This window comes from Bombina bombina, chromosome 6, assembly GCF_027579735.1.
Source record: "Bombina bombina isolate aBomBom1 chromosome 6, aBomBom1.pri, whole genome shotgun sequence".
NCBI classification, from domain to species: domain Eukaryota; kingdom Metazoa; phylum Chordata; class Amphibia; order Anura; family Bombinatoridae; genus Bombina; species Bombina bombina.
In genome coordinates, this window is record NC_069504.1 from 623549044 (window position 1) to 623562561 (window position 13518).

At 38.7% G+C, this 13518-nt stretch overlaps 1 protein-coding gene across 1 annotated transcript in view; it reads right to left on the reverse strand.

Annotated features, from left to right (window-relative positions):
• SLCO3A1 (solute carrier organic anion transporter family member 3A1) overlaps window positions 1-13518 on the reverse strand; it is an 858554-nt gene that overhangs the window by 105056 nt on the left and 739980 nt on the right. The window contains exon 9 of the mRNA XM_053717636.1: window positions 4783-4847. Coding sequence (XP_053573611.1) covers window positions 4783-4847 — 65 coding nt within the window. The remainder of the gene's footprint in view (window positions 1-4782; window positions 4848-13518) is intronic.

Sequence of the window (13518 nt, forward strand, 5' to 3'; positions counted from 1 at the left end):
AGATTGGAGTAGAACCCCATCCCTTGTTCTCCTAATGGAACAGGATGAATCACTCCCATTTTTAACAGGTCTTCTACACAATGTAAGAATGCCTGTCTTTTTATGTGGTCTGAAGACAATTGAGACCTGTGGAACCTCCCCCTTGGGGGAAGCCCCTTGAATTCCAGAAGATAACCTTGGGAGACTATTTCTAGTGCCCAAGGATCCAGAACATCTCTCGCCCAAGCCTGAGCGAAGAGAGAGAGTCTGCCCCCCACCAGATCCGGTCCCGGATCGGGGGCCAACATTTCATGCTGTCTTGGTAGCAGTGGCAGGTTTCTTGGCCTGCTTTCCCTTGTTCCAGCCTTGCATTGGTCTCCAGGCTGGCTTGGCTTGAGAAGTATTACCCTCTTGCTTAGAGGACGTAGCACTTGGGGCTGGTCCGTTTCTACGAAAGGGACGAAAATTAGGTTTATTTTTGGCCTTGAAAGACCTATCTTGAGGGAGGGCGTGGCCCTTACCCCCAGTGATATCAGAGATAATCTCTTTCAAGTCAGGGCCAAACAGCGTTTTCCCCTTGAAAGGAATGTTAAGGAGTTTGTTCTTGGAAGACGCATCAGCTGACCAAGATTTCAACCAAAGCGCTCTGCGCGCCACAATAGCAAACCCAGAATTCTTTGCCGCTAACCTAGCCAATTGCAAAGTGGCGTCTAGGGTGAAAGAATTAGCCAATTTGAGAGCACGGATTCTGTCCATAATCTCCTCATAAGGAGGAGAATCACTATCGATCGCCTTTACTAGCTCATCGAACCAGAAACACGCGGCTGTAGTGACAGGGACAATGCATGAAATTGGTTGTAGAAGGTAACCCTGCTGAACAAACATCTTTTTAAGCAAACCTTCTAATTTTTTATCCATAGGATCTTTGAAAGCACAACTATCTTCTATGGGTATAGTGGTGCGTTTGTTTAAAGTAGAAACCGCTCCCTCGACCTTGGGGACTGTCTGCCATAAGTCCTTTCTGGGGTCGACCATAGGAAACAATTTTTTAAATATGGGGGGAGGGACGAAAGGTATACCGGGCCTTTCCCATTCTTTATTTACAATGTCCGCCACCCGCTTGGGTATAGGAAAAGCTTCTGGGAGTCCCGGGACCTCTAGGAACTTGTCCATTTTACATAGTTTCTCTGGGATGATCAAATTCTCACAATCATCCAGAGTGGATAATACCTCCTTAAGCAGAGCGCGGAGATGTTCCAACTTAAATTTAAATGTAATCACATCGGGTTCAGCTTGTTGAGAAATTTTCCCTGAATCTGAAATTTCTCCCTCAGACAAAACCTCCCTGGCCCCCTCAGACTGGTGTAGGGGCATTTCAGAACCATTATCATCAGCGTCCTCATGCTCTTCAGTATCTAAAACAGAGCAGTCGCGCTTACGCTGATAAGTGGGTATTTTGGCTAAAATGTTCTTGATAGAATTATCCATTACAGCCGTTAATTGTTGCATAGTAAGGAGTATTGGCGCGCTAGATGTACTAGGGGCCTCCTGAGTGGGCAAGACTCGTGTAGACGAAGGAGGGAATGATGCAGTACCATGCTTACTCCCCTCACTTGAGGAATCATCTTGGGCATCATTTTCAGTGTCACATAAATCACATTTATTTAAATGAGAAGGAACCCTGGCTTCCCCACATTCAGAACACAGTCTATCTGGTAGTTCAGACATGTTAAACAGGCATAAACTTGATAACAAAGTACAAAAAACGTTTTAAAATAAAACCGTTACTGTCACTTTAAATTTTAAACTGAACACACTTTATTACTGCAATTGCGAAAAAGTATGAAGGAATTGTTCAAAATTCACCAAAATTTCACCACAGTGTCTTAAAGCCTTAAAAGTATTGCACACCAAATTTGGAAGCTTTAACCCTTAAAATAACGGAACCGGAGCCGTTTTTAACTTTAACCCCTTTACAGTCCCTGGTATCTGCTTTGCTGAGACCCAACCAAGCCCAAAGGGGAATACGATACCAAATGACGCCTTCAGAAAGTCTTTTCTATGTATCAGAGCTCCTCACACATGCGACTGCATGTCATGCCTCTCAAAAACAAGTGCGCAATACCGGCGCGAAAATGAGGCTCTGCCTATGATTAGGGAAAGCCCCTAAAGAATAAGGTGTCTAAAACAGTGCCTGCCGATATAATTTTACCAAAATACCCAGATTAAATGATTCCTCAAGGCTAAATATGTGTAATATATGAATCGATTTAGCCCAGAAAAAGTCTACAGTCTTAATAAGCCCTTGTGAAGCCCTTATTTACTATCTGAATAAACATGGCTTACCGGATCCCATAGGGAAAATGACAGCTTCCAGCATTACATCGTCTTGTTAGAATGTGTCATACCTCAAGCAGCAAAAGACTGCTCACTGTTCTCCCAACTGAAGTTAATTCCTCTCAACAGTCCTGTGTGGAACAGCCATGGATTTTAGTAACGGTTGCTAAAATCATTTTCCTCTTACAAACAGAAATCTTCATCTCTTTTCTGTTTCAGAGTAAATAGTACATACCAGCACTATTTTAAAATAACAAACTCTTGATTGAATAATAAAAACTACAGTTAAACACTAAAAAACTCTAAGCCATCTCCGTGGAGATGTTGCCTGTACAACGGCAAAGAGAATGACTGGGGTAGGCGGAGCCTAGGAGGGATCATGTGACCAGCTTTGCTGGGCTCTTTGCCATTTCCTGTTGGGGAAGAGAATATCCCACAAGTAAGGATGACGCCGTGGACCGGACACACCTATGTTGGAGAAATGGCCCTTATCGTCTATGTGTTAAATTGTGCTATGCTGAGTTTTAGAAAAAGAATCTGAACTCATGTTACAGCTAACATATGGGAAGTTGAAGGCCTAAGATCACGATTTCAAAGTATCTTAACCTATGTACTTTTGATAACAAATTATCTACATAGTTCTTAGATAAATTAATGTATACCTCAGACTGTCCAAGTAAATTGTATAAATGTATATTTGTGGATCTAAGAAGAAAGGCCCTGAGTATGTTTGTGTATTTCATTATCAGTTCAGACTGAGCGACTGTTCTCTACATGGGTTCCTGTGATCTAAGTAATGAATTTCTTAGGCTAAATTAATTTAGAGATTTCAATCTGGGAAGGCTATCCAACAATATTTCATTAGAAGTTACCTCTCTTCTGAGACCGTGATCAAAGGCTCTTTAGATGTGACATTATCTCTTATAGTTTGGGACCAATGTTTGTTTTTCTTTAGAAGTCCTGTCAATTTCTTTCGTTCTACAAGTCTGTAGTTGAGAACAAAATGGAGGGGTTGATATCACCCATTCCAGTGTTTGTTCACAATGCAGCTAAATCAATTCACAGTAGATATTAGCTAAATGAGATATTAAATTATGTAATATCCAATGCCACTCAGCCATACCCTGACACAGCAGTCGTAAGAGGTGGGGCGGACTGCAATCATCACGATCGGATACGATTGGGATTATTGACATCCCCTGATAGTGGCCGATTGGCCATGAATGTGCAGAGGGCGGCATTGTACAAGCATTTCACAAGAAATGCTTGTGCAATGATAAATGCTGACATCGTATGCTGTCGAATTTATCAATGTCTGGCGGACATGATCCACTACAGCGGATCACATCCACCCGACATTTGATAAATCTACCCCGTAGAGTTTAAGTTAAAAATACTTTGAAAAAATCAGCTTAAAATTACCTTTCTGTTGGATTGGAATACCTATGGTTAATTGCCCCAATTTGAGGTATAGGAGGTGTTTTTATGGGTCACAAAAATAGATGATTATAAAATGTTCTCTTTAACATGAGTTGAAAGCAAATATAGATTTAGCTGTTTTAAAGAAGGTCCCTTCCATTTGGTCAACACAATTTGGACATTCCATGTATTTAGAAAGCCTTGAGAGGTGAAAGCTAGTACACACATTTCACTTTCAGTGTCAATATTTTATTTTAATATAAAATCTATATGTTTGTAGTATTAAATAAATAAAAAAATAGAAACAAAGTAGCAAAGTGGTAACCATGGGAGGGTACAGAAGAGGTATCAAAACAGGCACAAGGAAGGGCATAAGAGGCACAAACTGAGTAAGGACAGACAGAAAGAAGAGGAAAGAGAGGCTTATGGGAAGATGGTAAGGAAGATACCTGGATTCTTGGAATGTTATGCATATGGGCAGGGGCAGGAGAAGCATACCACATAGATGCAATAGTCATATTAGATGGTAGAAGGAAGTCCCATTTATGAGATGCAAGAGTTTACACAATGTACTAAAAGATGGATGACACGTTTCCTAACTTGGGAACCTGTCAATCTGTCTTTACCATTGCACAAGTATTTCCTTGTGCAGCGTCACCCCTGCTCTCACTTGACCATTCCCGCAAGAGCAGGGCCTGTCAATCACCCAAAATGAATGAGTTCCTGGCGATTTATCATTGCCATATCCAAGGTGGCCCAGAAATTAAGAAGCACCAGTCATATGAGCAATTATGCACCTCAGGGGCTCCAGACCAGCCTTTACTGCTTAATACATGGAGCCCATTGAATGGAAGGAAATATGGCATTTAGATGCTTATGATAAAAGAGTCCCTTTTATCTAGTATATCTGAAAATATGTATGTTTGTAAACACCTTTTTTGTGATTTAGGTGCTATATATAACCCAATGAATGTGCTTACTTGTAAATGTTAGCTGTTACAAGTTTTGGCTAACAGTTATTGATATTTTCTCAATTACATAACTTACCTATCAAACGAAGAAGAAGAAAGAGAACTCCCAGAGCGTATGACTTCAATTCTGGGCTCACTGTCCTGTTTAAAAGGAAAGATATTATGAGACAGGGAACCTTCTTAATAAAGAAAACATAGGGGAAAACATATTTGTAATGAGCAAAATAACATATGAATGAAAAATAATAAGCAACAATACTGCTAAAACATTCAAAATATTATCTGACAAAATTATAGATGGAACAGATTTTCCAAATCAAATTAAATTATATTATATATGCATGTACATGTGGATGAACTAAAATGCATTCAAATTTTTAAATAGATGAACGGTGAATATGCACTACATAATAAAAGAGGGAAATTACATATTTAAAGGGATATAAACGTTTGAAAACAAAATGTTTTAAAATATTACAGCACTTTATTATTGCAATATTGTGGGTTGATCATAACCGCCTTGTGAATTCAGCATTTCAAGTTCTGAAAATTAGGAAATCCAATATTTTAAGAGCTAAATTGCATGAAAAGGGGGCAAAATAATGAAGATATATAGCAAAGTTGTTTTATTACTCAAAGCGAAACATTTTATATAAAAAATTCAAGGTATTTTCCATCCCTTCCAAAAAAAGTGGTATATTTTATGACTAGGAGCATGAAAATCGAAAGCTCTCCGTTCTAGCAAAACTATAAAAAAATAATACTTGTCAGTACTGTAAGGTCTTTCAAAAAATGTTAGAAAGGAAAATTTTAACTTGGGAGCTGTTTATCTTACTATGCAGAATTCTTAATGTGATCCAAAAAAATGCCAAAGATTTCACTTTCTATCTCTATGCTGGCGAGTTTTTGATTATCAAGCCTTAGGTCTCTAGATAATGGACATTGGTACTTCTGGACAGACATAAAGCAATCAAAGTAATAAGAATAGGATTGATCTTGATTATAGAATGGAAAAATAAACTAGTATTTTAGATATTGTATGATATAAAATACATGATATACTTAGATACAAGATGAGCTGGTGTGATTCATTGTTGTATTGATTGGTATTGGAATGCTTTAAACTTTTGTTCACACACTATTCTATTGTACTAAAATACTTACGGCTAGATTACGAGTGTTGCGTTATAGTGAAAAAGCAGCGTTAGGTTATATAGCTGCTTTTTCACTACCGCTGGTATTACAAGTCTTGCAGATTTAGGGGCACCGCACAATTACAAGCTTGTCCTGGGAGGCCAAAGAGTGAGCGGTACACCCTATCCCGTCAAGATTCGTAACGCATTCTAAAGTCAGTAGTTATGAGTTTTACACTACAAAGCTGTAGCATAAAACTCATAACTAAAGTGTTACAAAGTACACTAACACCCATAAACTACCTATTAATAGTGATGTCCCGAACTGTTCACCCACGAACGGTTCACAGCGAACATAGCTTGTTCGCGTTCACGTTTGTGGGTGAACACATGGCGATGTTCGATCCGCACCCTATGTGTCATCATTGTGGAAACTTTGACCCTTTATGTCACAGCCGCCTGACACATTAGAGCCAATCAACATCAGACACTCCCTCACAGACACTCCCAGCTACTCGGAATCCGCCATTTTAGACTCATAACGACCTTGCTTTTTTAATGAGAGGACGTGTTGTGTTTTTGCTCCTGACATTAATAGAAAAAACATAGCTAGGCTAGTGTATTCACAGTCCAGAAGGACTCCACTCATCTCTGCTGCAAGCACAGCACCCCAAAAAGCCCTTTTTAGGGCTATATTTCGTGCCTTTTTTTTTTTTTTTTTCGTTTTTTTTTTATTAGCATTTGCCTGGCTTTCAGCTGTGTGTTTAAGGCTCACAGCATATGCTGTGACTACTGCCACCACTGATATCTCCCTAACAACATTAGTTTAAATTTAACTAACCCAAAAATATAATTATTTTTCTAGTGTAATTTTTTTTCATTTTCTATTAGGCCAGTGTCACACAGCATATACTCTGGTTCATTGCTCTGTGCCAGCCAGCAGCCACCAGTGTTAATATCCGTTTATAACATTATTTTAAATAAAAAAATAAAAAATTTTGCTAGTGTAATCTAATTACATTTACTATCATGCCTGTGTCTGTCAGGCTCACTCAGCATTAATATACCTCTTTTTTTTCAGTCTTTTGGTTAATTGGTCTGTGCCAGGCAGCCACCCAGCACTCATATCTATTTTTCTTTCATCTTAATTTTAATATAAAAAAAAAAAAGTTTAAATTTGTTTGCTAGTGTAATCTAATATAATTTTCTATCCGGCCTGTGTGTTTTGCTGACATAGAGAGCCTACTGTGTTTACTTGCTGCCCTCCCTAGTCTATGAGCCACGACTCATATGTGTTTAACCTTTTTTTAATTCCCCCCCCAAAAAAAATAATTTCAATCATTTTTCTAGTGTAATCTAATAGTATTTTCTATCAGGCGTGTGTGTATCCGACATACAGAGCCTACTGTTTTTAATAGCTGCCCTTCCAAGGCTATCAGCCACGACTCATATGTATGTGCTTAACCTTTTTCTTAAAATTTCCAAAAAAAAGTCTTTAAATCATTATGCTAGTGTAATCTAATTGTATTTTCTATCAGGCCTGTGTCTAACTGTCTATCTGACTTACACAGCATACTGTTGTTATAATTGCTGCCCTACGTAGCAGCCAGCCAGTGCGACCACTCATAGAGTCATATGTGCATTGAACTTCTTAACATAATTTTAATATTAAAATCTAAAATTTTCAAATATTTTGCTAGTGTAATGTAACTTAATTTTCTATCAGTCCTGTGTTTTTGTCACTTACACAGCATACTGTGTTAAATTGCTGCCCTACCTACCATCCACGACTCATATCTGCCAGCCTGTCTGCCAGGCCCAAGTAGCCAATTAGTGGCACCAATCACAATTCTTGTAACAGTAATAAAAAAAAAAAATCATAATTTTTTGGACTGCAAATATTCAGTCTCCTAGTGCCATTGAATTTCATTTACCTCCTGCCTGCCACTGCCAGCCTTTTGTGCCAGGCCGTCTAGCCAACTATTTACACCAATCATAATTGTCACAGTCAGACAGTATAGTTATTAATTTAAATAAAAAAATTTTTTAGTGTTGATCTTAATCCTCAGTTTGCTTGTGCCTTTGAATTGCACTTTTCTACAGCCTTCCAAGCCTGTGTGCCAGGCCTACTTAAAAAAATATTTACACCAATCATATTTGTTGTGACAGTATTCTAATAACTAAAAATTAAAATTTTTGGTAATAGTTGCTGTGATTTGAATCCTCAGTTTGCTGGTGCCATTGAATAGCACTTTCCTCCTGCCTTGCAGCCTGCTGTGAGCCAGGCCCACCTAGCCAATTGTTGTCAGCAATCATATTTCTGTTAACAGTATTGCAAAAATTGTCAATAATCACTGTTTAGACTGTCAGTAATCAGTCTCCTAGTGTCCTTGAATTGCATCTACCTCCTGCCTGCCATCCTTTTGTGCCAGGTCGTCTTGCCAACTATTTACACCAATCCTAATTTTTTGTCACAGTCTAGTTACTAATTAAAATTAAAAAAATCTTGATTGTTGATGATCTTAATCCTCAGTTTGCTCGTGCCTTTGAATTGCACTTTTCTACAGCCTTCCAAGCCTGTGTGCCAGGCCTACTTAAAAAATATTTACACCAATCATATTTGTTGTGACAGTATTCTAATAATTAAAAATAAATTTTTTTTGTAATAGTTGCTGTGATTTGAATCCTCAGTTTGCTGGTGCCATTGAATAGCACTTTCCTCCTGCCTTGCAGCCTGCTGTGAGCCAGGCCCACCTAGCCAATTGTTGTCAGCAATCATATTTCTGTTAACAGTATTGCAAAAATTGTCAATCATCACTGTTTAAACTGTCAGTAATCAGTCTCCTAGTTTCCCTGAATTGCATCTACCTCCTGCCTGCCATCCTTTTGTGCCAGGCCATCTTGCCAACTATTTACACCAATCCTAATTTTTTGTCACAGTATAGTTACTAATTACAATTAAAATTTTTTTTATTGTTGATGATCTTAATCCTCAGTTTGCTCGTGCCTTTGAATTGCACTTTTCTACAGCCTTCCAAGCCTGTGTGCCAGGCCTACTTAAAAAATATTTACACCAATCATATTTGTTTTGACAGTATTCTAATAATTAAAAATTAAAATTTTTGGTAATAGTTGCTGTGATTTGAATCCTCAGTTTGCTGGTGCCATTGAATAGCACTTTCCTCCTGCCTTGTAGCCTGAGCCAGGCCCACCTAGCCAATTGTTGTCAGCAATCATATTTCTGTTAACAGTATTGCAAAAATTGTCAATCATCACTGTTTAGACTGTCAGTAATCAGTCTCCTAGTGTCCTTGAATTGCATCTACCTCCTGCCTGCCATCCTTTTGTGCCAGGCCGTCTTGCCAACTATTTACACCAATCCTAATTATTTGTCACAGTATAGTTACTAATTAAAATTAAAAAAATCTTGATTGTTGATGATCTTAATCCTCAATTTGCTTGTGCCCTAGAATTGCACTTTTCTGCAGCCTTCCAAGCCTGTGTGCCAGGCCTACTTAAAAAGGCCTGAGCATAAATAAGTGTCACAGGTGTGTAATCAATGTTTTTTTCTAATTTCACGGTTGCAAATAATGATCTGTGGGTTTCTAAAATCAATGCCTTTACTGTAATCTTTTATTCAAAAGGATGACATATCTCCTCTTTCATGCTGTTGTTTCGGTTGAGGCTCCGGGACCCTCGTATTAAAAAGGCCTGAGCATAAATAAGTGTCACGGGTGTCTAATCAATTTTTTTTTCTAAATTCACGGTTGCAAATAATCATCTGTGGGTTTCTAAAATCAATGCCTTTACTGTAATCTTTTATTCAAAAGGATGACATATCTCCTCTTTCATGCTGCTGTTTCGGTTGAGGCTCCGGGACCCTCGTATTAAAAAGGCCTGAGCATAAATAAGTGTCACGGGTGTCTAATCAATGTTTTTTTCTAATTTCACGGTTGCAAATAATGATCTGTGGGTTTCTAAAATCAATGCCTTTACTGTAATCTTTTATTTAAAAGGATGACATATCTCCTCTTTCATGCTGTTGTTTCGGTTGAGGCTCCGGGACCCTCGTATTAAAAAGGCCTGAGCATAAATAAGTGTCACGGGTGTCTAATCAATGTTTTTTTCTAATTTCACGGTTGCAAATAATGATCTGTGGGTTTCTAAAATCAATGCCTTTACTGTAATCTTTTATTTAAAAGGATGACATATCTCCTCTTTCATGCTGTTGTTTCGGTTGAGGCTCCGGGACCCTCGTATTAAAAAGGCCTGAGCATAAATAAGTGTCACGGGTGTCTAATCAATGTTTTTTTCTAATTTCACGGTTGCAAATAATGATCTGTGGGTTTCTAAAATCAATGCCTTTACTGTAATCTTTTATTTAAAAGGATGACATATCTCCTCTTTCATGCTGTTGTTTCGGTTGAGGCTCCGGGACCCTTGTATTAAAAAGGCCTGAGCATAAATAAGTGTCACGGGTGTGTAATCAATGTTTTTTTCTAATTTCACAGTTGCAAATAATGATCTGTGGGTTTCTAAAATCAATGCCTTTACTGTAATCTTTTATTCAAAAGGATGACATATCTCCTCTTTCATGCTGTTGTTTCGGTTGAGGCTCCGGGACCCTCGTATTAAAAAGGCCTGAGGATAAATAAGTGTCACGGGTGTGTAATCAATGTTTTTTTCTATTTCACGGTTGCAAATAATGATCTGTGGGTTTCTAAAATCAATGCCTTTACTGTAATCTTTTATTCAAAAGGATGACATATCTCCTCTTTCATGCTGATGTTTCGGTTGAGGCTCCGGGACCCTCGTATTAAAAAGGCCTGAGCATAAATAAGTGTCACGGGTGTCTAATCAATGTTTTTTTCTAATTTCACGGTTGCAAATAATGATCTGTTGGTTTCTAAAATCAATGCCTTTACTGTAATCTTTTATTTAAAAGGATGACATATCTCCTCTTTCATGCTGTTGTTTCGGTTGAGGCTCCGGGACCATCATATTAAAAAGGCCTGAGCATAAATAAGTGTCACAGGTGTGTAATCAATGTTTTTTTCTAATTTCACGGTTGCAAATAATGATCTGTGGGTTTCTAAAATCAATGCCTTTACTGTAATCTTTTATTCAAAAGGATGACATATCTCCTCTTTCATGCTGTTGTTTCGGTTGAGGCTCCGGGACCCTCGTATTAAAAAGGCCTGAGCATAAATAAGTGTCACAGTGTGTAATCAATGTTTTTTTCTAATTTCACGGTTGCAAATAATGATCTGTGGGTTTCTAAAATCAATGCCTTTACTGTAATCTTTTATTCAAAAGGATGACATATCTCCTCTTTCATGCTGTTGTTTCAGTTGAGGCTCCGGGACCCTCTTATTAAAAAGGCCTGAGCATAAATAAGTGTCACGGGTGTCTAATCAATTTTTTTTTCTAATTTCACGGTTGCAAATAATGATCTGTGGGTTTCTAAAATCAATGCCTTTACTGTAATCTTTTATTCAAAAGGATGACATATCTCCTCTTTCATGCTGTTGTTTCGGTTGAGGCTCCGGGACCCTCGTATTAAAAAGGCCTGAGCATAAATAAGTGTCACGGCTGTCTAATCAATGTTTTTTTCTAATTTAACGGTTGCAAATAATGATCTGTGGGTTTCTAAAATCAATGCCTTTACTGTAATCTTTTATTCAAAAGGATGACATATCTCCTCTTTCATGCTGTTGTTTCGGTTGAGGCTCCGGGACCCTCGTATTAAAAAGGCCTGAGGATAAATAAGTGTCACGGGTGTGTAATCAATGTTTTTTTCTATTTCACGGTTGCAAATAATGATCTGTGGGTTTCTAAAATCAATGCCTTTACTGTAATCTATTATTCAAAAGGATGACATATCTCCTCTTTCATGCTGTTGTTTCATTTCAGGCTCCGGGACCCTCGTATTAAAAAAGCCTGAGGATAAATAATTGTGTAACGGGTATCTAATGAATTTTTTTTTTTATTTCACTGGTCATATAAATGATCTCTGGGATTCTAAAATCAATGCCTTTCCTGTAATCTATTATTCAAAAGGATGACAGTACTACCAAAATACAGCCAATGAAGGGCCTTAGGAAGACTGAGCCAAGGTTGGATTGTAGTATTTGGTTAGGCTAATCATGATGGCCATGTAGACCACCACCACCGAGAGTCCTGGAAGTAACAGGGATGATGAGATGAAAGAGCTAAGAATAGTAGAACTTGAAACAACAGAGTTAGCCATGGGTGTTAGTGCAAAACCGCTTGGCTTTCTTTTGGCTTTGGGTGCGGCTATTCATGCAGGCCATATAGAGCTGACAACATTCGGTGTCGTATCAGCTATTAAACTAATAAGAACAGTACTACCAAAATACAGCCAATGAAGGGCCTTAGGAAGACTGGGCCAAGGTTGGATTGTAGTATTTGGTTAGGCTAATCATGATGGCCATGTAGACCACCACCACCGAGAGTCCTGGAAGTAACAGGGATGATGAGATGAAAGAGCTAAGAATAGTAGAACTTGAAACAACAGAGTTAGCCATGGGTGTTAGTGCAAAACCACTTGGCTTTTTTTTGGCTTTGGGTGCGGCTATTCATGCAGGCCATATAGAGCTGACAACATTCGGTGTCGTATCAGCTATTAAACTAATAAGAACAGTACTACCAAAATACAGCCAATGAAGGGCCTTAGGAAGACTGAGCCAAGGTTGGATTGTAGTATTTGGTTAGGCTTATCATGATGGCCATGTAGACCACCACCACCGAGAGTTCTGGAAGTAACAGGGATGATGAGATGAAAGAGCTAAGAATAGAAGAACTTGAAACAACAGAGTTAGCCATGGGTGTTAGTGCAAAACCGCTTGGCTTTTTTTTGGCTTTGGGTGCGGCTATTCATGCAGGCCATATAGAGCTGACAACATTCGGTGTCGTATCAGCTATTAAACTAATAAGAACAGTACTACCAAAATACAGCCAATGAAGGGCCTTAGGAAGACTGAGCCAAGGTTGGATTGTAGTATTTGGTTAGGCTAATCATGATGGCCATGTAGACCACCACCACCGAGAGTCCTGGAAGTAACAGGGATGATGAGATGAAAGAGCTAAGAATAGTAGAACTTGAAACAACAGAGTTAGCCATGGGTGTTAGTGCAAAACCGCTTGGCTTTTTTTTGGCTTTGGGTGCGGCTATTCATGCAGGCCATATAGAGCTGACAACATTCGGTGTCGTATCAGCTATTAAACTAATAAGAACAGTACTACCAAAATACAGCCAATGAAGGGCCTTAGGAAGACTGAGCCAAGGTTGGATTGTAGTATTTGGTTAGGCTAATCATGATGGCCATGTAGACCACCACCACCGAGAGTCCTGGAAGTAACAGGGATGATGAGATGAAAGTGCTAAGAATAGTACAACTTGAAACAACAGAGTTAGCCATGGGTGTTAATCCAAGACCGCTTGGATTTATTTTTGTATTGGGTGCGGCTAATGATGCAGGCCATATAGAGCTGCCACCATTCGGTGTTGTATCAGCTATAAAAAATAATAAGAACTGTACTATCAAAATACAGCCAATGAAGGGCCTATGAAGACTGAGCAAAGGTTGGATTGTAGTATTTTGTTCGGCTAATCATGATGGCCATGTAGACCGCCAGTCATATCATCATAGGTGAAA